This window comes from Schistocerca piceifrons, chromosome 1, assembly GCF_021461385.2.
Source record: "Schistocerca piceifrons isolate TAMUIC-IGC-003096 chromosome 1, iqSchPice1.1, whole genome shotgun sequence".
NCBI classification, from domain to species: Eukaryota; Metazoa; Arthropoda; class Insecta; order Orthoptera; family Acrididae; genus Schistocerca; species Schistocerca piceifrons.
The window spans coordinates 788,243,695-788,269,332 of record NC_060138.1 but is presented as its reverse complement, the minus strand read 5'-3'; the positions used below and the strand labels follow the sequence as shown (position 1 = coordinate 788,269,332).

General features: G+C 43.9%; 1 protein-coding gene across 3 annotated transcripts in view; it reads right to left on the bottom strand.

The window, feature by feature from the left end:
- LOC124713078 (surfeit locus protein 1) overlaps nucleotides 1-25,638 on the bottom strand; it is a 76,988-nt gene that overhangs the window by 32,536 nt on the left and 18,814 nt on the right. Inside the window, exons 4-6 of one of the 3 annotated variants that reach the window (XR_007005630.1) lie at nucleotides 13,219-13,419; nucleotides 12,645-12,812; nucleotides 5,865-5,980 (exon numbers count right to left, since the gene is read on the bottom strand). Coding sequence is in view for 2 of the 3 variants with exons in the window: in XM_047242922.1 (XP_047098878.1) it covers nucleotides 5,932-5,980; nucleotides 12,645-12,812; nucleotides 13,219-13,419 (418 nt within the window). In the remaining variant the exon portion in view is untranslated. The remainder of the gene's footprint in view (nucleotides 1-5,864; nucleotides 5,981-12,644; nucleotides 12,813-13,218; nucleotides 13,420-25,638) is intronic. The other 2 variants (XM_047242922.1, XM_047242921.1) reach the window with 2 other exon arrangements.

Genomic DNA, 25,638 nt, shown 5'->3' with positions numbered 1-25,638 from the left:
AAAGCCCTATAAAACTGCAGCAGACGCGCCCGATCTGCTCCCCAGGACTGATGGCTCAGACACTTCAAAATATTCAGTGCCTTCAGGGCCCGCACCTTGAGGTCCTTAAGGTGAGGCAACCACGACAACTTGGAATCAAAAGTGAGGCCCAGGAACCACACAGTGTCGCTAAAAGGAAGAATGGTGTCCCTCAGACGCAATTCAGGGGAGGTAAAAAGACGTCGAGAACGATTAAAATGAACACACACACATTTGTCTGCAGAAATGGTAAAACCCGTCTTCGCAGTCCATGCCTCTAATCGCTGTATCGTAAGCTTTAACTGCCGACTAGCAGTGACAAGACTGGAGGAAGAACAGAAAACAGCAAAATCGTCCACAAACAAGGAGCATTGGGCAGGACTCCGGATTGTGGATGTGATACTGTTAATGGCGACGGCAAAGAGGGTGACACTTAAAACGCTTCCCTGAGGAACGCCATTCTCCTGCACATACGAATCAGATAGCACATTACCAACCCTATAGCGAAAGAGGCGGTGGGAAAGGAAGGACCGAATGAAGATGGGGAGACGGCCACGAATGCCCCACTCATGGAGTTGATGGAGGATATGGCGGCGCCAAGTAGTGTCATATGCCTTATGAATGTCAAAGAATACACCTAGACAATGCTGGTTACGCAGGAAGGCCTGTTGGATGGCCACCTCAAGCAAGGTCAAGTTGTCTATAGTTGAACGAAATCTCCGAAAGCCACACTGAGAGGGGCTAAGGAGCTGCATGGCCTCGAGCAGCCAAACCAGGCGACGGTTGACCATGCGTTCCAAAGTCTTCCCGACGCAGCTCGTCAAAGCAATACTCCGATAACTACTGGGATGCGTTCGGTCCTTCCCCGGTTTGAGGAGGGGAATCAAAATCGCCTCCCGCCACGAATCAGGGTACGTGCCGGATAACCATATCATATTAAAACAATTCAGGAGAACTTCCTTGGAAGGTAGTAACAAGTGCTGCAGCATGCCGTACCAGATTTGATCATGACCAGGCGCAGTATCATGAGCCACAGACAGCGCTGAATCCAATTCCCACATTGTGAAGGGGCAGTTGTAGGGCTCAGAATTTGGAGACCGGAAGTCCAAGTGACCCCTCTCGATGGCAGTGCGGTAGCGGCAGAAATCTGGATCACAGTTAATAGTGGCGGTAGATGCCGCAAAATGCCTGGCCAGTGTCTGGGCAATGTCTCTCGGCGCCGTGAGAAGACTTCCCTGATGCAGCAATGCCGTGACAGGTAGTTGGCTGCATTTCCCGGAAATCCTCCTGATGGCTTCCCATACTTTCGTAGAATGAGTGGAGCGGGAGATGGAGTTCAAGAACGATTGCCATGACCATCGTTTGCTCTCTTTAATCACGCGCCGCGCTTTGGCCCTTGCCACCCGAAAGGCCACAAGATTGTCAGCTGAGGGACGGCACTTGAAGCGGCGCAGAGCTGCACGGCGGGCTCGGATGGCTGAGCAGCACTCAGTGGTCCACCAAGGGACAGGACGCCTCTTGGGATGACCGGATGACCGTGGGATTGACAATTCAGCAGCATGGGAGATCACGGCTGTAACATGGGTCTACCCATTTGTGGACGCTGGCACGGTGTTCCAAAACAGCCAGTTGGCTGAAAAGTGTCCAGTCAGCTCGGCAGAGGTGCACTGGTAACGTCATAGCCTCATCCAGGAGGCGAATCCAAAGGGGGAAGTGGTCACTAGAAAGGAGGTCAGCAGCAACCTCCCACAGAGCAGGATCCGCGAGTGCTGGAGAGCAAAAGGAAAGGTCAATAACTGAGGACGTCCCAGAAGCAGTACAGAAATGAGTGGGAGCACCAGAGTTGAGGATGCACAGTTCTTCAGACATCATGAGACTTTCCAGAATGTGACCCCTGGGGCAAGTAGTCGAAGAGCCCCATAAGACATTATGAGAATTGAAGTCCCCGAGAAGAAGAAATGGGCAGGGGAGTTGGCTAATAAGTTCTGCGAGAGCCTCAGAGTCTATCGCATCGTGAGGTGGTAAGTAAAGTGAACAGACTGTGAGCCTCCAACCCACAAGAAGGTCAACTGCAACTGCTTGCAAGTCTGTAACGAGAGGGAGCTCAGATGAGGGGTGCAGGTCACGGACAAAAACAGCAACACCACCCTTTGCCCTTTCCCCCGTCATATCATCTTTCCGATAGACGGTATAGCCCCGTAGAGAAGGAGCATCAGTGGCCCGAAAATGTGTCTCTTGGAGACATAAGCACACAGGGCACTCTCGTACAAGGAGTTGTAATTCGGCCACATGCGTCCTGAACCCATTCAGGTTCCACTGTAATATGGGAGCCAGTGATCAGGGTGGCTGAACTCTCACCCTGCCTCTGTGCTTTGGAGGAGAGCCCGTACTGGCCGGAGATTTATTCCTGGGGCGAGAAGATCGCCCCCGGTCGACGTCAATGTCCATCAGCTCCGATGACGACCCACGGGAGATATCAGACAGTACAATGGCCTCGTCATCGGACCGACCCTGACTAGTCTCCTCAGGTGGCAAAACCTTCAGCTTCGGCGTCTTTGTCTTGGGGGGCTTAGAATGCAGAGCCTTGTCAACAGGTGGAGCATTACTCGCCTGGGCAGAAGGCCCCATATGGGGAGAGGGAGGAAGTACCCCAATGTCAGCAACCACAGCCTTGTCCGATGTTGCGGGGAGAGCCGCAGGTTGCAAAACAAGCGCAGCAGCACAAGTGCACTGGCAAACGCAGGTATTAGTGCTAACACTAGCAACCTCCGTTTGCGTAGCAACAGTGGCCATTTGTACCGGTTTTTTCAGAGCGGAAGCGAAAGATGTAATAAACACAGGAGGTTGCATGGCCTTAAAGAGCTTCTTGGCCTCACCATAGGGGATGCGCTTAGATGTTTTAATCTCCTGTATCTTCCGTTCGTCGAGATAGATGGGGCAGACCCGGCTCCAGACAGGGTGACTCCCAGAGCAATTCACGCACTTCACAGGCAATGAACAATCAGCTCCTTCATGGGCAGGCTGACCACATTTACCACAAGTGGCTATCCCATTGCAACCCAATGTAGTATGCCCAAAGCGCTGACATTTAAAGCAGCGCATTGGGTTGGGGAAATATGGCCTTACTGGCAAACGTAAGAACCCCGCTTTAACATGCTCTGGGAGTCGTGGGCAACTGAACGTGAGAATAAACGAGTCGGATTTCACTAGGTCCCCATCGACTCGTTTCATAATATGCTGCACGTCAACAATACCTTCATCAGCCCATTCAGATTTTAACTCGTCGGTGGGGATATCCACCAAGTCCCTACATGTCACAACACCCTTACTGTAGTTCAGAGTGGAGTGGAGCTCGGTCTCGATAGCATACTCACCGAGACAGGTTGCTTGCTGAAGAGAAGTGACTTGACGGGAACTATATGTCTCAACTAACAGAGTCCCATTGCGCAGTCGCTTCACAGATTTAAGTGTTCCTGCAATTCCCTCAAGACCCTTGTGGATGTAAAAGGGAGAAACCCTCTCAAAGCTACCCTCCTTCCGTTTAATAATCAAAAACACATTCTGATTATCAGCATGTGCTCTGTTACGACAGTCTGATAAATCTCGATCAACACTAGGCGCTGGAGGACTCGCAGCACGAAGTCGCTTCTTCGATGGGGTGTGTTTTCCTACCAGTAGCCCACCCAAGCCACTGGTAGGGGGAAATGTAGAGGTCGAAGGGTCCATTGCGGTCCCACGAGCAGCTAGGGAACTAAAGGTCCGCTCAGACAGAGCCCCGCGTGCCTGAGTAAGCCTTATACAACTGGGGAGCGGCAGGTGCCCCAGAGGTTGCCCGCTTGCGACTGTTCCACCTCAACAGCCATGCATCTCATAGGCGCGGAGCACACCGGAAGATTGAGGGGTTTTTATAGAGGTTGGCCTTCCTCGCAATCCAGGCGGTCAAGCCAAGATTACCATTCACTGCAGCACACAACATTCCACCGCCGCGCCATACGGTGGTCGCTGAAGCATGTCCGGCGGTTACGGTGACAGGAGACTGGCGGCGCCGACCAGTCCCCAGCTCAGGACCCCGGGGTCGCCAAGCCCGTACTCAGCAAATGAATGCTGAGCCCCTGGGGGCTTCAAAGGAGAAGTAGCTGCGGGCTAGAATAAAGTTACCTTACAAACTGTGTCCTAAACCACAACTACTTCTCCTCTGAAGGGAAGATACATACACAAATCTGTAGCACGGCCATGGGTGCCCACATCGCACCCTCCTATGCCAATGTTTTGATGGGCTGCAGATTTTAATGGCTGCTTTACTACCAAAGCCATCCAGATCCTTCCATTCACCACATGATTTTCTGAACTGCACATATTGGAGTTTTTTTCTTTCTCCGCTCCCATAACTATCCCACCCCCAAACTACAGTAACATACTGTCACTCACCCAACAGTCCTCCCTCCCTCCCTGCCCCCATCTAATCACTTTCTCCCCATTCTCATCTCCCACCCTGTTATTTGCTCTGCTCTGCCAACAAATCTGCCAACCTTACCTTACTCATCTCCTGTTTTTTCCCACCTTTTTCCCCCACCTTCCTGCCTCGCAATCTCCCGATGCTGCACCTGTTGGCATTCTAGTCCCTGCGCACAGTGTTTGTCTCACTCTCCACACCATATACTACTATCCCTTCCCCGCATCCTCAAGATTGCAGCTTGCGTTCCACTTGATAGTTACATTCCAACCTGAGATGCTGGAGTTGGCAGTCATCTGTGCATGAGGTGTGCTTGCTTGTGTGTATGAATGGTGTGTGTGTGTGTGTGTGTGTGTGTGTGTGTGTGTGTGTTTTACTAATGAAGGCTGTGGCCAAAAGCTTTATGTAAGTGTCTTTTAATTGTGCCTATCTGCATCTTAACACGTCTTCTTTACAACAAGTACCAATTGTATTTTCCTACATAGTTCATATTTCTACATGGAGTTCCCATTGTTTGATATTGTGCAGTTTTGGTAGATCATTAATTTGAAGATGGAGATGGTAGAGCTCATCTTATGGTTAACGGCATGGCAATTTTAAGATATGATGACCAAGTTGAGCTGTGAACAGTGCATTCACAGTTCAGTTGATACCACAGAACAGCCTTGCAGACTGGAACAGATATGTACAGTCCCCTCTGCATGTCATCTAGGTGAAAAAATTTAATATATCCAATGGATTTAGGCCATATCCAATGGCTGTAGTCCTTAAAGTGTGATAAACATAAAAATGAGACCCAAAAACCTTTTCAAAATTGAGAGGTACTACATTTGGAGTACGTGTTGGTCAAAAGAGCAATGGAGAGTACATGAACGTCAAAAGAGCAATGGAGAAATTCACACAAACAAATTTCTCTGGTAAAAACTGTAAACCTCTGCTACCTGCATATTAGCACATAGTTGCAACAGGCAGTCACTCTTCCTGAGCAATCAGCAGTCACATTAAGACTTACGAAGTGCTGAATGTAGCAGTGATAGACACAAAGTATGAACATAAGAAAGTATATCGAAACATGCACACAATATAATTAACATACTGTTACATTTAAAACACATTTGTATGGACACAACACTCTTGCCTGTTTCTGCTTGACAGCCTACCACTAACTCTATTTCTGAGTAAAGATTTGGTAAGATGTCATCAAAAGTCCCTTTTTGGGGCTATTCATGAATATTATATTTCAAGACGTACTGTAGGCCATCTCACAATTGAAGGAAGGAAGGGGGGAGGGGGTTGGGGGGCAGGAGGGGGATGGAAGAGGAGACAGCTGTAAGGTAACCATACAGAGGTACAAGACAGTACATTGCTAAATTATAGAATCTAGATTACACACCGGTTGAACATGCGTCCAGCATCTCACCTATGGAGCTTGTGTTTATTTACATGTGGAGTTCACAGCCTTATGCACACCCATCTGGTTGATGTTCCACTTGTATCAGGGGGCAGTAACTGGAAGAGGGAGAGTTGAGCATGAGGTCTTCACCAGAAAATGACACCCACCCCCCAACCCCTCCCACAAACACATACAAGCACTGAAGTAAAGCACTGTGTGTCTTCTGGTGACACAATGAGGCACTACACAATTTGCTCCTGGGGCAGATAAATGTACATTCCATATCACAGTGTGTGCAATGAAGGCCTCTGCACACAAGAAATATTACAAATGTGGTGGATGAAGAAACTTGTGTGTCTTCTTCTGCATCAGCAAATGATATGCACCTATTTACCTTTTATTCTTTGACTGTCTTCTCTTTCTGGAAGATAACAGGACTCCTCCATGCTTCAGTAACCTCTTCATACTTCTAAAGATCTCTAGTTTCTGTGTACTGTTGCTTCTCATTACCACACTGCCACAACACTTAAGGGTACAGTATAGTTCTGCTACAACAGGATATTCCCCCCATTACCCTGTTTTGGCAAAATTGGTAGCTTCCTGTGATGATATTTTTACTAATAATTTGTGCATCATTTTTAACAGCTCATAGTAACTGGGGTGTATCACATGCCCCACAAATTGTCTGCTAATGAATGTTTTGACTCAAAATCCACCATCAATTGATGCATAATGCACACTGAAGACAAGAGGATTTTTATGGAGGTATGTGTGGTGGTGTCCAAAGAGTGAGGCCCTAGGCTAATGTTGGTACCTTACAATGGAGCCACAAGCTACAGTCAGTCATTTCCAGACATAACCACGAAGGAGAGATGTCAGAGAAGACACACCCTCCAGATGTTCGGTATGCCATCACTGCTGGAAGTCTACTTATGTCAGAGCACAGTGTCGCTTGTCCACTCATTGATAGCTGACTATGATAGCAGCATCATCTTAGTTCAGATCTGGAGATCTGGCAATTAGCTAGTATTATTAGTTAGAATTGTGTAACAAAGTTTATCATTCAGTAATGTTCAAAGTGATAAACAGTTATTGTGTTCTGTGATAGTACCATATAAATATATCGACATTCATGTGAACATTGACTGCTTCCAAGTTAAGAATTCAATATTAAAGAGTTTTACTGAACTTTATTCATATTTTATATGTGTTGTTGTTATAACCTTTAATCACCAATAATTGTGTGGATATTCAAACACACTCACTTAGGAACAATAGCTCGTTACATGATAACAACTCAGTATCTCTTATTCGACTGCCGTGCCGTGACATCCGGCTGGCGCCAATCGTAGCTAGGTGGCGCTCCCGCACTCAGCCGAGTTGCGGAGTGCCTCTATCGCCGTTTGTGCGTACTGTCGTGGCGACACTGTTAAATGTCATGGCACTGTCACAACACTTTTCCCCCCTTGAAGAAAAAAAAAAAACCACTCACTTCCTTGGAGACATGGACAGTGCGGAGACATCCATGGCCTCTTGTGAGGCCTCGAGAAGATCCTGCGGAGAGACACGAGAGTATGGTCAAAAATGTCCAGGACGGAAGCTCGTGCGTGGAACGTGCCTCCTGGACGAGATGATGGGTGAAAACTCCGGAGCACCATCCATAGGTGTCGTGGACCTGGGGGTGTGCTCCAGCGAGATGGGTCCCGGAGAAGGCGGCGTCGCGACTGGGGCTGGTTCCGGCGTACTCGGAAGCGGTAGCGACGCCGGCTGCATCAACACGTATGGTAGATCGACAGCAGCGACAGGACTGGCTTCTCGGGCTGGTGGAGGCGAAGGAAGGGGCGGTGGCACCGGCATGGCCACCACTCGTGGGCGCATCTGGTCGTAATGGCGAACAACCATGCCGTCGTCTGTACGTATTTCACAAAGCCGGTGGTTGCGAAGAGCCTTGACCACCCCTGGAATCCATTTAGGGCGAGATCCATACCCTCGTGCCCACACGTCGGCGCTCACCGAGTATTTTCCCGCACTAGGGGACACAGCACAAGGCCTGACAGGGTGAAGCAGGTGCAGTAGAGTGCGCAGTTGGCGGCCATGCAAGAGTTCAGCAGGGCTGCGATCACCCAGAGGCGTGAAGCGATAAGAACTCAGAAATTGCAGCAGAGCATCATCTGTGGAAAAATCACTAAGGAATTTTTTCATCTGGCTTTTGAAAGTGCGGACAAGGCGCTCAACCTCCTCATTCGATTGCGGATGGAAGGGCGGTGCTGTAACATGATGAATCCCTTGTCCAGTACAAAAATCACGGAAGGCCTGCGAAGAGAACTGAGGGCCATTGTCCGTGACGATCGTGGATGGAAGACCCTCTAGCGCAAAGATTTTGGACAAAGCCAGCGTCGCCGCTGCAGTGGTGGGCGACGGATATCAAACAACAAACGGAAACTTCGAGAAGGCATCAATCAACAGTAGCCAATAAGTACCGAGGAAGGGGCTGGCAAAGTCAGTGTGCACCCGTTCCCATGGCTGCGCCGGATCAGGCCACGGAGAGGGCATTGTACGAGGTGCAGCCAGTTGTTGAGCACACTGACCACACGCAGCAACCATGTGGGCGATGTCCGAATCAATACCGGGCCAATAAATGTGCCTGCAGGCCAGGGACTTAGTCCGAGAAATACCCCAATGGCCTTCATGCAACAGTTTGAGAACATCTTTGCGAAGAGAGGCTGGCACCACGACCCGTGGAGATGCGCCATCCGTGGCCAGAAGAACACCACCATCACGAACAGACAGACGAAGGCGCAAGGCATGGCAGTTGCGAAGGGGATCCGATGCCCTGCCCTTGGTCCTGTCTGGCCAACCCCGTTGAACAAAACCGATCACCTGACGCAGGACTGGGTCCCGCGCAGTAGCCGACGCGACCTGAGAACCTGTAAGTGGAAAACCCTTGACCGCACGACGTTCTTCCTCATCAGTGTGGAAACAGAGTAGTTCATCACGATCGAAAACCGGGTCGGGGCCCATCGGCAATCGCGACAATGTGTCAGCATTGGCGTGCTGGGTCATGGGGCGATAGTGAATCTCATAGTGAAAACGAGACAAATGTAAGGCCCAACGTTGCAGGCGGTGAGCTGCCTTATCCGGAAGCGACGCCAATGGGCTGAACAGAGACCAGTGGCTTGTGGTCGGTGATGAGGTGAAACTTAGAACCATACAAAAAAACGCTGAACTTTTTTAGAGTATAAATAATAGCGAGCACCTCCTTTTCGATTTGAGAGTAACGCCGTTGCGCATCGTTGATGGTCCTGGAAGCATAGGCGATGGGTCGTTCCGACAAGAACAGCCCCTAGGCCATACTGTGACGCATCAGTCGCCAGAAACAAATGCTGACCCGGACGGAATGTGGCAAGACAAGGCGCCGACTGCAAATGAGCCTTCAGGCGGACAAAAGCCTGCTCACACTCATCGGACCAACAGATAGGGACGTTTTTGTGTAACAGCTGATGCAGAGGATGAGCTACCGCCACTGCGGATGGAATGAATTTGTGATAATAAGCAATCTTGCCTAGAAACGCCTGAAGTACTTTGACCGTAGATGGCCGGGGTAGAGTGTTAATGGCCGCACCGTGCTGACGTAGAGGACGTATACCCTCACGGGACAAGTGGAAACCAAGATACACAATGGAGGGTTGGAAGAACTGTGACTTGTCCAGATTGCACCTCAACCCAGCCGAAAGCAAAACCCGAAACAGTGAACGCAAATTGCGAAGGTGCTCCTCAGTGGAGGCCCCCGTGACAACAATGTCATCCAGATAGTTTATGCAGCCGGGAACGGAAGCCGTGAGCTGTTCCAAAAACCGCTGAAAAATGGCCGGCGCGCTAGCGACACCAAATGGCAACCGCTGGTACTGATACAACCCACAAGGAGTGTTGATGACGAGAAATTCCTTGGAAGAAGCATCCAATGGCAACTGATGGTACGCCTCCGATAAGTCAAGTTTGGAAAAGAACTGGCCCCCAGCGAGCTTGGTAAATAACTCCTCAGGAAGGGGAAGAGGATAAGTGTCAATGAGGCTCTGAGTGTTGACAGTGGCTTTAAAATCACCACACAATCGCCGACTCCCGTTTCATTTAGAAACCACCACGATTGGCGATGCCCATGTGCTGGAGGTATCAGGAAGGAGAATCCCTGAAGCTGTTAACCTGTCTATCTCAGCCTTGACAGGTGCACGCAACGCAACCGGAATAGGGCGTGCCCGGAAAAACTTAGGGCGAGCTGTAGGTTTAAGAGTAATGTGGGCTTCAAAATCCTTGGCACGACCCAGACCAGCAGAGAACATGGACGAAAATTCAGAACACAATCCATCCAGCTGTTGATACGGAATATCCTCAGATATGAGGTGCACATCATCATCAATGGAGAACCCGAACAACTGGAAAGCATCATAACCAAACAGGTTTTCAGTGCCCGCATGATCCACCACATAAAACGTGAGAGGCCTAACAACAGACTTGTAGGCAGTGGATGTATCAAACTGGCCAATGATAGGAATTTTCTGTTTATTATAAGTTCTCAGATTTCGCGTAACTGGAGACAAGGGAGGGGAGCTCAACTCCAAATAAGTGCGAGAATTAATGAGAGTTACTGCAGAGCCAGTGTCCACTTGCATGCGAATGACTTTATCCAGAACAAGAACAGTAACAAACAACTTATTTGTTTGAGAAAGCACACAGTTAACATCCATGTCCGATGCCTCGTCCTCGTCGACAAGAACTTTAGGGGACTGACACACAGAAGCAATGTAGCCTTTTTTCCTACATGAATTACATGTGGCCCAACGTTTTGGACACGCGGCCCTGCCATGCTGTATGAAACAACGTGGACAAGAAGGAAGTGCAGAACGAACCTGCTTCTGTGGTTGCTGTTGTCGCTGCGAGCGTTGCGGCCCAACGTGACGTCGTTTACGCGAGTGAACCACCGCCACATCTTCGTTCTCCTGTGAAACAGGCAAATTGTCCGTGTCGAAATTTGACTGTACAGCGCCTACATCACACCACGCGTCTATTTGCGCGCCAGCAGCGTGAGACACTTCAAAGGATTGAGCGATGCTTACAACTTCCGACAACGACGGGTTTGGCAGTTGTAGGGCACGTTGCCGAACTTCTTTAACAGGAGCAAGCCATAGAATAGCATCCCTAACCATTGAATCAGCATAACACTCATGATGAGTGTCCGTGACAAACTGACATTTCCTACTCAGACCGTGTAGTTCCGCCGCCCAAGCCCGGTAAGATTGATGGGGCTGTTTACGACACCGGTAGAACGCCACGTGGGCGGCAACAAAGTGGGTGTTTTTTCGGTAATAGTTAGACAATAAGTCACACATTTCTTGGAAGGACAGAGAGGCAGGTTCCCACAGGGGGGTTAACTGAGATAGCAGCTGATAGAGCCGTGGGGAAATCCAAGATAGAAATAACGACTTACACATAGGAGCATCGACAATGCCGAAAGCCAAGAAGTGTTGCCACAAACGCTTCTCATAATCCTCCCAATCTTCAGCGGCCTCGTCGTAAGGAGGGAATGGAGGCGGAGAAGAGGAAGACAGACGATGAGTAAGCGACGTCGACAATGCCTGAATAGCAGCTGTCAGCTGTGTTTGTTGTTCAATGAGCGCTTGCATAAGCTGTTCCATGTCTGCCCCGTCACGAACACACAAATCAACAACACAGTGAAAATATCCCATCCTCTTCGCCAGAAAGTGTTATAACCTTTAATCACCAATAATTGTGTGGATATTCAAACACACTCACTTAGGAACAATAGCTCGTTACATGATAACAACTCATGTATCTCTTATTCGACTGCCGTGCCGTGACATCCGGCCGGCGCCATTCGTAGCTAGGTGGTGCTCCCGCGCTCAGCCGAGTTGCGGAGCGCCTCTATCGCCGTTTGCGCGTACTGTCGTGGCGGCACTGTTAAATGTCGTGGCACTGTCACAACAGTTGTAGTAACCACTTGACCTTCTCCAGAAGAAAAACTACTGAACTTTACTGTAGGCTAGCTGCAGAATACATAACAGTATGTACTATCCTAATGATTCATGGTGTTAAGTGACATATACTTGTTCTCAGTTATGGTTACAGACCCACCCCCTAAGTTTACTGTAATGCAGGTCTGGTGGAACTGATCAGCCCCTAGCTCAATGAGCCCAAGTCTTCTGAACTCAAACTCAGCTTCTTGAGAAGCTTATCATTTGGCACAACCCTGAAAGTATACGTAGCTTATGAAATACTACTGACACAGTGAATAGCGCCCCCTCCCACCTTCGCCCACCTCCATTACTCCTGTTACTCAAGAGAACTTGGGAGACAGCAAGGTGACACAAAATTCCAAGGGATCAGCCCCTACCCCTAACTCCCCCACAACCAAAGTGCTGGATTCAGCTCTGGTTTTGTGTCTTAGCCACTAAGCCATCTCACTTGGTCATTATTACAATTATGATCAGCATTTAGTTAAATGGTAAGAGGCAAGGGAGGAGAAGGGGGTGGAGGGAGGGAGGGAGGAAGAGGAAAGGAGGGAGAGTAAACAGTAGCATTATCAATAGGGAGCTGTGGGAATATCACTGGCATTTTAATTAAAATTGTACTTAGATACTGTTATCCTAGGACCAATATTTCACTGTAATAAAATGTATGATTACACTTCAATTAATTACAAACAATGGTTCGGACTACATGACTCACTGAAAGGTGAATGTGTGCATAAAGTACTACATTCCTTACCTGTAGAACCATGCATCTGGTTTATTGGCAGGCATGAAAGGAGCTCTTTTTTCACTTAGCCTGACAAGTCCAGTAAGCTCCAGGTCTCCTTCTATCTGACCAGCTTCTCTGGTTCCTGGATTTTTCTGTTTACTGGGAACCCACCCACGGTTCACTAGAATCGTGGAACTATAAAACAAAATGGCCTAATAAGGTGAAAGTAGGTTTGTAGTACACTTACATTTCTGCTGTAAAATAAAGCCATTACTTTTTTATCAGCTACACCAGCTATATTATGACAACACATAAATGAATCTGTAAAAAAAATTTACAACTGCAAGAGCTATTAGGTGCCTTGCTTCATATATCTACATACAATGCCTAACATATTTCTTTCATATAAATTTGTAGTATTGATTTCTGAGACTAATGAGCCATTAGTGCTCTACTGGATTACTTCTAATACAAATTTAAGTTTTCAAACCTCACAATATCCTTATAAGATCAACTACAATTTAAATACACTCACCCTGTCTTTTTCTATACTATTTTCAATCTCTGTAAGAGAAACATTTATTATACATGTAAAACTTACTTTCTGTCACTTAGCATGAAAGGTGTCACCACACAGTATCCTCCAGACTGTCCTTTGGTATTTTGTGACATAAGACTACCTTGATTTGCTGCATCTCCATCCACAATAAGTGATCGAGGCCCCAAATACAGCTCACGTGAGTGATCGAACCTGCCCCTCACTCGCACAGGATAATATTCCATCTTCTCCAGCTCAGAAAGGCTTTACTTCCAACAGACATGCAAAAGCAGGTGTACAAGTTAGAACAAAAAAACTGTGAATTAGCACTGCAACTGTTGCAACACTAGTTTAAAATTAGGGCTGTGCAAATACAATGAATATTGAATTCCTTAATTAATTGAAAACTAACACAATATTCTAGGATGGCTCACACAAATGTTTTGGATGCAATCCCCTTGTAGACAGACTGCATTGCATGCTATGTTTTTGCATTTTATGAAGTGAATAACTGCTTTACTTGGCATTTAAAGTAAGTTGCTAATCTCTGTACAATTTTGAAATCTTATTAAGATCTGCCTGAATATTTGTACAAATGTTGTAGGAAAGTTCTACCAAACTAAAAATACTTTTGGATTAAAGGAGACCGCTCACTGAAAAGCAGAAATTATGACTCAACAATTCCGAATATTTGAACATCTTTTCTCAGATACTTCATTAGAGATATCTGCATAATCTGCAGAGAATCTGAGGTTTTATTAATATTACTGAGCAGGTCACTAATACTGACTGACCATTTTAAGCAGGAGAGCAGCATCCCTCAAGAGAGTGTTCCAAGTATAATGGCATTCACCAAAGCAATGAGCAGTATTACGTTCTTGGTGAGAAGTTGCATACAGTATTCCTTGTTTGTGGATGACTCCTCCATCTTCTGTGCATCCTCCAACCTTGCAACAGCCACTCCATTATTTCATTTGATGACCAGGCAGTTGGAGAAATTGTCAAACAGCACAGGTTTAAATTCTCTTTGGAGAAAATTGTTAGTGTTGATTTTAATTGCTTGCACTCTCTTTTTAATTTACCTGTTTTGAAACTGGGGGATACTGTTCTCACTCTTATAGAAAAGATGAAGTATCTGGGCCTTGTTTTTGATGAGGGGCTATGTGGCTGCCATTATTTAAAGAATTAAAACTTAGATGCTTTAACACTTTAATCATCCTTAAACGTGTCATACGTCTTGGGGGGTTGACAAGGCACGTCTGCTCCAACTCTATAAAGCCTTAACATGACCATGGGTTGAATAAGGATGTCAGATTTATAGATCAGCCAGACCTTCATATCTCAAAATCCACGATAAGGTACACCATGAGGATATTAAGACTGTCAACAGGCGCTTATTTCACGAGTCCAGTTGCTTGCCTGTGTGCCGAGGCTGAGCCTCCACTGTCTGTTCAATGTCTTCTTGTGGTATGCCAAGCATACAGGGCTGTTTCCACCTCAATTGCCCAACTGCCACAGGAATGTTATTCCACAACTGCCTGTGGGCAACAAAGCCATTTGGGATTTGAGTGAGGGAGATCCTTGAGTTATTACATGTGGAGGACATTAAAGTCCACAGCCAGAGATGGAGTAGAGGACCCACTGGCTACTACAGAGTTACCACCTCAGATTGTGTTTTTAAACTTCAATTTTATGAGATTTTAAACTTCCAAATGAATTTTATTGGTGTTAACACAGATGGGTCTAAGCAGGGGGTTTTCATTAGCTGCTCCATCATGTTCACTGATATTGTTCTCAGGTAGTACTCCCAGAATTGTTTTCATTTTACTGTGCAAAATTGTTTGCTGTCCTGAGGGCACTAGAGCAGTGTGATGGTATCATAGTAAGAAATTCATCACTGGCTCTGATTCCCAAAGTGCCCTTCTTGCTACTCGTCAGATGTACCCAGAACATAGTAAGGTGCAAAAAGTCCAGAGCATTCTCCTCATTTTCTGCAGGTACACGGGGATCCAAGGAAATGAACTTGTTGATGTGGTGGGCTGCCAACGAGGCTTGCTCTCTTCCACCACCTGCTTGCTGTTACCTGCAGATTGTAACCACATATGTTTCCCAGAAAACTATATGATGGTGGAAGGCTCAGTGGCTGGATGTGAGGGGGTTTTACCTCCTGACCATGATGAGCTGAATTAGTAGCCCTTAGAGGGCTTGGAGTGAAAAACTGCCCACTGATACATGGCTTTCTCTTTCATCGTGAGAAACCCTAGTGTATCACAGATGTGGAACACAGCTTTGGGCACAACGTATTTTAATTAAGTGTGTTTTATATGATGACCTGAGGGTAGACGTGGGTCTCCCACGGGACCTGCCCTCTATTTTTAACTCGTAATGAGGTGAGTGTTTTAAGATTTTGTATGATATTGGGTGTGAGATTTTAATGTGTTGCTGATTGGCTCTGTAAATCACATTCGAAGTACTCACCTGGCCACGGCCATCTGTCTTTTTTTAACTGCGTCTGTACTGGTATTTTATCCTTGTTTTTATCTGGTAACTCTGCTATGTTTTGTCTGACTTTTAGTTGGTTATTTGTAAATCTCTCGACATAAAAGTTGTACAGTAAACTCCCGTTTATCCTAAATGATCGGGACGGCGGCCGGTTCAGATAACGAAAATTTCAGATAAACCAAAGTCACATGTGACCCACCCCGAATTGCATCAATACCATGAAATATGATCGTACACTCTCCTCAGATCATTAACATTTAACTTAAATTTCGTTTGCCTGAGGTTCATTGATGACTGAACACTAAAGTCTCAAGCTTCACAAAACTTATTTACATTAGTTGACAACCGAACTGCACACACCACACGTAAACAAAACACTGACTGACTGACCGACCGACCTCTCGCAGCATCGCTGCGTCACTTTATATAGAATTTTAACAATAAATTTCAAAATAAAACATTATTAATTTTGCACAATTTTGATGTCAAAATTAAAATTTACAAAACATAAGGAAACTGATGTTACAGATGGTGAAAGATGTATTGGGTCTTTCAAATGAACCCTCCCTTTACTGTTTTAGTTGACTGGGCTACCCATTCATTCCTCAGTGAAACTAGTCTGTAGTACTTCCATTGGTTAAATTAAAGTAGTGTACACAAATGGGGTTCATATAGCCCCAAAGGAAAACCCCAACCCCAGGCATATGTGATAACATCTCAAGGGGTATGCCAAAGTTAAAATAAGCATGTGTGTTCACTTAATTATGTACTGAATATATTAATTCTCCTGTCATCATTTAAAATTGATTAATTCATTACTGAAGTTTAGGTTGTTTCAGATGTAATTAATGCATGGATAATTTAAGTTGATAACATCATCTCTTCTGGGCCCACAGCTTGCATAAGGTTGTAGTATGACATCCTCTTTATACTTTTAACAAAATTAGCTGCAAATTGTTTATTTCTTGATGATTACATAGGTTCATGACAAGCTGTTTCAGCACATGCACCATTTTCAAGTGCTCCTGTTGACATTATATTTATAATCATTTTATTCTATGTCTATTTAATAGTACTATGAGATTTTGTCTTATATAATACAGGTTGCATCAAAAAATGTATACACACTTTGAACTGTCATAGACAATTTATTTCCTGTTCTACAAGGTTAAATGTCTGTGAGAAAGTAATGTTATGTTTCTTCAACAGGTGGCAGCAGTGACAAGGAAGTAGCTGCAACATGGCGGACGTGCGTTTGAGCTTTGAAGCGTGGAAGCAGATAATTAAGTGGTGCTGGAAGTTTGAGAATGTAGCTGCGGTTCGAAGACAGTGAAGAAGTGAGTATGGTACAGAACCACCTTCAAGGTTAACAATTACACGTCTACAAGACAAATTCAAAATTCATGGAACAGTGTGTGATGTGCATAAAGGTCGATCAGGGCGACCTCGTACAGCTACAAGTGATGATTCCACAACTGCGGTCTTGGAATTGTTTCAGCGTTCACCTCAAAAATCTTCAAGGCAAGTGGCACGTGAGAGTAATGTAAGTGCTAGTAGTGTGCCACGCATTCTGAAGAAAGGCAAGTTTCGTGTGTACATTCCAAGGCTGGTGCAACAGCTAAGTGACGACGATCCAGATCGAAGGTTAGAATTTTGTGAATGGGTTCAGGAGATGGTGAGACGTGAACCGGGATTTTTGGGTAGCATAATGAAGCCCAATTCAAACTCAATGGAACTGTCAATAGGCACTATTGTGTGTACTGGGCTGAAGATAATCCACACATTGCAGTTGAAAAGACTGTGAATTTTCCTGGTGTAAATGTGTGGTGTGATTTGTCTGCAAGGGCACTCATTGGGCCTTTCCGCTTTGAAGGTACTGTTACTGGAGAAACGTACCTAACAATGCTTGCTGACTCCATATTCCCTGCCATTCATGCATTATACGGCAATGATGGGTTTTATTTGCAACAAGCTGGTGCCCCACCACACTATCATAGGGACGTACGAGCATACCTGGATCACAATGTGCCAGGCCAGTGGATAGGATGCAGGGGACCAATCGAGTTTCCTGCATGCTCTCCAGACCTCATGCCGCTGGATTTCTTCTTATGGGGCACAGTAGAAGATGAGGTGTACAAACGTAAATCGCGTAACCTGGACACACTTTGGAATGAGATTCAGGCGGTGTGTGCAGAAATCTCATTGGACACTTTGGTACGATGTTCGGAATCCATGGTGACTCGTACTCAGAAATGTATTGGTGCTGACGGCCACCAGTTTGAACATTAATCACATTTGCAAAGTACATTTATTTTTCCAATTGGACTTTAAGCTTTCCATTTCCAGAAATTTAACACTGTAGAATGGGAAATAAATTTTCTATGACGCTTCAAAGTCTGTATACATTTTTTTGACACACCCTGTATTTATGTTTAGATGCAGTGACGTCCATACAATATCTTGGAACATAATTTCTTTTTATGTACTATGTTGTTAACGTAGTAACGCAACACCATAAACAAAAACAATGGATAACATAATGACTGCACATCGATGTAACATGCAATATCTCTGACAAAAAAAATATCCTATAATTTACTTGTGAACATAAAGCACCATTGGAACAATCCATCATTTTACAAGCGGCAAAAAAAAAAAAAAAAAAAAAATTATATATATGAAATTTCTATAGAAAGTAAATATGTGCCTTGTCAACAACATGATACATAACAGAACTTACCAAATTTTACAGACTATGAGATGCACTTTTTTCTTTGAAAAGTTGTCTCCAAAATTCAGGTTCATCTTATACTCTAAATTAATATAAAAATGTTCAGTGTTTAATATAAAATTCCCGTCAGTCTCAAAAATAGCCATATATTTGATTGCACAGGAAACCTATCTCTACCTGGCAACATGATTCAACTGGCATCAGCAGTGCACACAAGGCAACAAACATGAGTAGCGGGGATTCACAAGCTTGCTAACACTGTCTCCCTTCTGCCCCACCATCACAACCCCATAAATATGTCTAGCCTAAGACATGTCATTGCGGTCTACCATGCCGGTGAACTTGAATTGAAAGTGATTTGTGTTATCGATAACATAACAATGTTTTTGTTAACAGCTAGTTTTATAACTGAAAAAGATAAAAGGTATTCTTATGATAGTGGGCTATAAATTGAAAGTTATAGCATATGCAGGTCAACATGAGAACAAAGCAGCTGACCTGCATATCAGCCCTCCACCAACAGTAAAAAAACAAATTTTAGTACAGAAGAACTAAAAAAATAAAATAAAAAGAGAGAGAGAGAGAGAGAGAGAGAGAGAGAGAGAGAGAGAGAGAGAGAGAGGAAGACTATACATGCAAATGGAGGACTGAGTGTAAAATGGCCAAAATTAGAAGTCGACACATTGAAATGGATTCAAGTGTACGCAAAATGGCATTTGAATTAATACAAAAATTATTCAAATACATGCTTGTAAGCTAGCACTATTGTGGAACTCAACAGACTTTATGGATGAAGTTGGCTGGCGCTATAAGTTTATAAAGCATCATAAACTTAGTATGCAAACCAAAATCAAAATATCTCAGAAAATGGCACAAAAGTATGAAGAGAAAATATTATCTTCCCATCACTTTATTATCCAACATAGAAAGAAAACCAGTGTGAAACTTAGCCAAATAGCAAATACGGACAAAACTCCTCTGACATTTGATGTGTTGAGTAACAGCTATCTTCATGAAAGGTGCTAAAACTGTAACTATAAAAACAAGTGGATATGAAAAAACTGCACTACTCTGTTGTCAGTTCACATTGTGCTGACGGTACTAAACTTAACCAATGATCATTTTCAAGGGAAAAGCAATGCCAAAACCTCCTGAAATACCACCAGTAACAGTTGTTCACATACATAACAAGGTATGGATGGATGACGCTATGAAATGGATGATGGTATGAAATTATGGATTAACAGAGTGTGGGAGGGAAAGAAAGGTGCTTTATTGAAGAAGAGTTCTCTTCTTGTGCTAGATCAGTTTAGCAGTCATTTGCAAAATTCTGTTAAAGAGAAATTGAGACAGGGAAGTACAGAGCCTTCTGTTATTCCAAGAGGATTTACTTCACAATTGCAACCTCTGGATGTTTTGATAAACAAACCATTTAAAGTGTATAAGAGAGAGGAATGGAGCAAATGGATGATGGATGAAACCCAACATGAATTCATGTCGAAGGAGCTTTAAAATGACTTACAATCAAACAAGTGTGTCAGTGGATAAATCAGTCGTGGTGTGGAGTGAGAGAAGACATTTTTATTACATCTTTCAAGAAGTGTGGCATAAGTAATGCTCTCGATGGCAGCGAAGACCATCTTATAGTTGAAGAGGACAATGATGAAGAGGAAGAGGAAGAAGAAGAAGAAGAAAATTCAGCTGATGGTTTTCACAGATTTTAAAGGTCAGTTCGGTTTTATAAGCTAAGAATGTTTTTTAATCTGGTTTCAATCTAATAATAAAAATGGTAAAAATGTTATTTAAAAAAAACTGCATAAAAATTAAGGTGCATCTTATAGCCCATAAAATATGATACATTCTAAGATGATTTACAGATGTCATTCCATCTAGATGTAAGTATAATATAAGATAAATCTCATAGTACTATTACAATGACATTGGAATGATCCATAATGTAATTACTGTAAAATAAATAAATAAAAATAAAAGGAAAGAAATTAATTTCACCATTATTCTTCTATAGGAAGTAAATATGTGATCTATGTTAATAACATAATACATAAAAGAAGTTACGTTTCAAGATGTTTTATGGATGTCACTCCGTCTAGATGTAGAATAAAATGTTATAAACGAAGGTAATGTCAACTCGACCACTTGAAAATGGCACACATGCCAAAACAGGCTTGTCGTGAACCTATGCAATCAACAAACAATATGCAACCTGCAGCTAATTTTGTCAAACTTATAGGGAATTAAGCTGATGTTTCGTTGGGGTACAAAACTGAGCATGTAACTTCGCTCAAGGGAATGTGAAAAAGAAAGAAAAAATTGTCAAATTTTAATGACAGCTAGCATTCTGTTGTAACGAAAAATTGTGCTCATCATAAGTTAAAAATCATTTGAATTCAGATCTTCAATATTTAACAGATGTTTATTTGCGTGGTAAGTAGTTATACTGCACAGTAAATTATATCACCACCTACACATGTACAAATCACACCCCTGCTCACAAACCTGTTTGCATTTCACAGCTTGTGAAAAGTAGCAGAAATAGTACTTCATAGGTATGAAGAAGTACTATTACCATTCACACATTAGTACTTCAATTTCACAGTTAAGCCTATACCGTATACTGCCAATACTGTAAATAGTCTGTCACAAAGTCTGTACTCCTCTGAACTGCAGTGGACGATAACAGGATTCCATTGACCTTTGGCACATTTAGTCCTGTTGGGGAACAATTGATCATTTTGGTGTTATTACACTGAGGTGTCAAAAATCATGGAATACTGATAATATGATTTCAGACTTCTTTTGCCTTGCGTAGTGCAGCAACTCAATGTGGCATGGACTCCGCAAGTCATTGGAAGTCCCCTGCAGAAATACTGAGCCATGCTGCCTCTACAGCCATTTATATCTGTGAAAATATTCCCAGTGCAGGATTTTCCACTGTGATCCACATTGGGTGATCTGGGTGGCCAAATCGTTCACTCGAATGTCCAGAACGTTCTTCAAACAAATCGCAAACTATTGCGGCCCGGTGACATGGCACATTGTCATCCCTAAAAATTCTATCATTGTTTGGGAACATGAAGTCCATGAATGGCTGCAAATGGGCTCCAAGTAGCTGAACATAACCATTTCCAGTCAATGATTGGTTCAGTTGGACCACAGGGCCCAGTCTATTCCATGTAAACAAAGTCCACACCATTACAGAGCCACCACCAGCTTTCTTAGTGCCTTGTTGACAACTTGGGTCCATAGCTTCATGGGATCTGCACCGCATTCGAACCTTACCATCAGTTCTTACCAACTGAAATTAGAACTCACCTGACCACGCCCTGGTTTTCCAGTAGTCTAGGATCCAATCGAGATGGTCACAAGACTAGGAGAGATGCTGCAGGTGATGTCAAGGTGTTAGCAAAGGCACTTGCATCTGTCACCTGTTATCATAGCCCATTAACACCAAATTTTACCGCACTGTCCTAACGGATACATGTGTCATACATCCCACATTGATTTCTGTGGTTATTTCAAGCACTGTTGCTTGGCTCTTAGCACTGATAACTCTATGCAAACGCTGCTGCTCTCAGTCTTTAAGTGAAGGTTATCAGCCATTGTGTAAAGAGGTAACGCCTGAAATTTGGTATTCTTTGCACACTTTTGACACTGTGGATCTCAGAACATTTCCAAAATGGAATGTCCCATGCATCTACTTCCACTAGATTCCACATTCAAAGTCTATTAATGCCCATTGTGCAGCCATAATAATGTTGGACATCTTTTCACATGAATCTCCTGAATACAAATGACAGCTCCACCAATGCACTAGCCTTTGGTACCTTGTGTATGCAATACTACCATCATATGTACGTGCAGAGGGAATCTGATTTCTAGTCAGAAACCTTAACCACTCGGCTGAGACTGCTAGTAGCACAGAGGCTTCTCTCGACATGTGAAATTATTATTGTTTAAAGCAATATGGTGTCTCCCTATCCCACGACATTTGCACTTCAGTGTAAATCATAATTGTTGGCTCACTCTTACAGTCTGTCATTGCTGATATTGTCATTCTGATATTTGCTTTTCACATTTTGAAACTGTCAATTGAAGAAATTCAAAGAAAATTAACGAATGATAACAAATATTTTCCTGATATGCTGCAGTACATTCTTAATAAACAAATGATTAAGTCACCAAACAATTAAAAAATATTGTTATCCCGTATGCTTTCTGTTTATGTCATCTCAGCTTTTACCAAAATTGAATTATTGATGATGAGTGCAAACCAGCTGTGTGTGTGTGTGTGTGTGTGTGTGTGTGTGTGTGTGTGTGTGTGTGTGTGTGTGAGAGAGAGAGAGATAGAGAGAGAGATAGAGAGAGAGATTGTTTCAATAAATTTAAATAAAGTAATTTTTCATTTGTTCAGGCAATTGATGCAAACCAGCGACAAGTGAGAGAGAGACAGCTTCAATAACTTTAAGTGAACTAATTTTTCATTTATTTAAACATAAATTTACATCGCAGCATCAGTCATTACAGTTTTGGTATCGACCAAAAATTTATGTTTAATGTCAGAAGTACACAAATTTAATGTTTAAGTAAATAAATACATGAATTTAGAAAATACTTCATTTTTATAAATACACCTTTTTGATGTCCTTTTGAAATAAGATACATTATTAGTGTACAAAAAAGTTGGCAGCCCAGTCATGTTTCGTGTATAACTGAAAACAATGAACAAATTTGTAAGTAAAACTACTCAAAACCAGAGATTCAGTGAAACATTAATGCAACTGATGTAAGTATCAGAAACTTGTCCCAGTCTGTTGTCTCACATTGACTCAAACCCAGAGAGTGAGTGAACAACATTAATATTCATGGCCTGACAGACTAGTTTCATTTAACTGAAAAAAAAACAATCTACTGGACAATCGGCTGTTAAAACCTGTCAGTTGTACCATCACTACTCACTGTCATTTCAGTAAGAGATATCATTATTTTATGGTGATATAGTCTATTGGCGGCTTTCTAAAATGCAAAGAAGCCCACACAATTTTCTTCAGATTTTATTAGGAAAAAAGACCAGAATTACAATCTACAACCATCCCTTCAACAGTACTTTGGCCATGCATGTCATTCTACTATTTAAGAATTTCAACTATGCCTCAGAGCAAGACCTAATCTTTGACACTGCAAGTATCAACATTCAGTATCCCACACCTGGCAATTCTTACGTCTCCAATTTTGTTGGACTTCTCAGACAACTTTGTCAATGAGAATGTTTAACCTACCTGCCCCTATACAGCTATATTGGACATTTCCATTGTCTCAAATGACTAAGATTCACTGTGTATAATTTTTTAGAGGCTCTATTTTTGATCTAAACACTGTGCTCTTTATTTTGCAATGTTTAACTCCACATACGTTTATTACACAATGAACAAAGATTAATCTTCTAAAACACATGTCAATGCTATTACTGTTAATAATGAACAGACAAAATAAAATTGGCCTAAAAAATATTTACAATAAGACTGATGCAGAACTGACCCTTTCATCACAGAAGATGCTGGAAATGGCTACTATTAACACCAATGTAGCACTATGCCCAATTTATCAAACTCGTAGCACTTTCGCCTCAGGGACAGCAGCAATAGCATTTTCACTGTTCTGCTGAAGCTCTTCCAGAATGTGACAATTATCTGACTATGTCTTATAAGTAACTGGGTCAGTGATATAGATTAATAAAAAAGTGTTATGTTACTCCTCTTCACCTCCAAATGTCCAATTATAAGCTTCCCTCCACTGCCAAATTTAGGAACTGGATAATGAGTTCAAATGATAACAGTTAAAGATGGATCACAGATAGTGCAGTTCATCACTGAAGTCATTATTAATTTCAAACCAGTTTCACAATGTCCCACATGCCACAATATAACATGAAATGCTTGAAGCTTCAAGATCCTATAACTGTGGCATAAAGACTGAATCCACTGCTTCCAGACACGCACATCTCATGCAAGAGTGGCCAACCAATGACAGGCCTCACACACCACTGTGCTTAATAATGTGAGAACACAGAGCAAATAGTTGGCCCAAATATATTATTCACACACACACACACACACACACACACACACACACACACACACACACACACACGACTGCAGTCTCAGGCAACTTTAGCCACTCTGCGAGCAGCAGCACCGGTGCATGATGGGAGTGGCGACTGGGTGGGGGTAAGGAGGAGGCTAGGGCGGGGAGGGGGAAGGACAGTAGGGTAGGGGTGGCGGACAGTGAGGTGCTGCTGAGGAATGTGCAGGGAGGAGGAGGGGAGATGGGGGGGGGGGGGGGGGGGGGTAGTGGAAAAGGAGAGAAGTAAAAAGACTGGGTGTGATCGTGGAATGAGGGCTGTAGTGCTGGAATGGGAACAGAGAAGGGGCTGGATGGGTGAGGACAATGACTAACGAAGGTTAAGGCCAGGAGGGTTACAGGAATGTTGGATATATACAGGGAAAGTTCCCACCTGCGCCATTCAGAAAAGCTGTGGTCATCGCATCTGCGGTGACGAGCAGTCCCTCTTGAAATATACCGAGGGTCTCACCGAAACCTTCACAGACTGTAATTATCCTCCCAAGCTTGTACAAAAACAAATTCCCATGCCTTACCTTTCCAGTCTCCCACCACCTCCCAAAGTTCCACCTCTGGACAAAGAGGAGCATTCCCCTTGTAACTCAGTACCACCCAGGACTGGAGCAAATGAATTACATTGTCTGCCAGGATTTCGAGTACCTCTCGTCATGCTCTGAAACGAGAAATGTTGTGCCCACTATCCTTCCAATCCTCCCACAGTGTTATTCCAGTGTCCACCAAACCTACACAATATACTTGTCCATCCCTACACAATACCTGCTCCCAACCCCTTATCTCATGGCTCATACCCCTGTAATAGACCTAGATGCAAGACCTGTCCCATACATCCTCCCACCAGCACCTACTCCAGTCCGGTCACAAACATCACCTAACCCATCAGAGAGAGGGCTACCTGTGAAACCAGTCATGTGATCTACAAACTAAGCTGCAACCACTGTGCTGCATTCTATATGGGCATGAGAACCAACAATCTGTCTGTCCACATGAATGGCCACCAAGAAACTGTTGCCAAGAAACACAAGTGGACCACCCAGATGCTAAGAATGCTGCCAAAAATGACATCCTTCATTTCAATGTTTGCTTCACAGCCT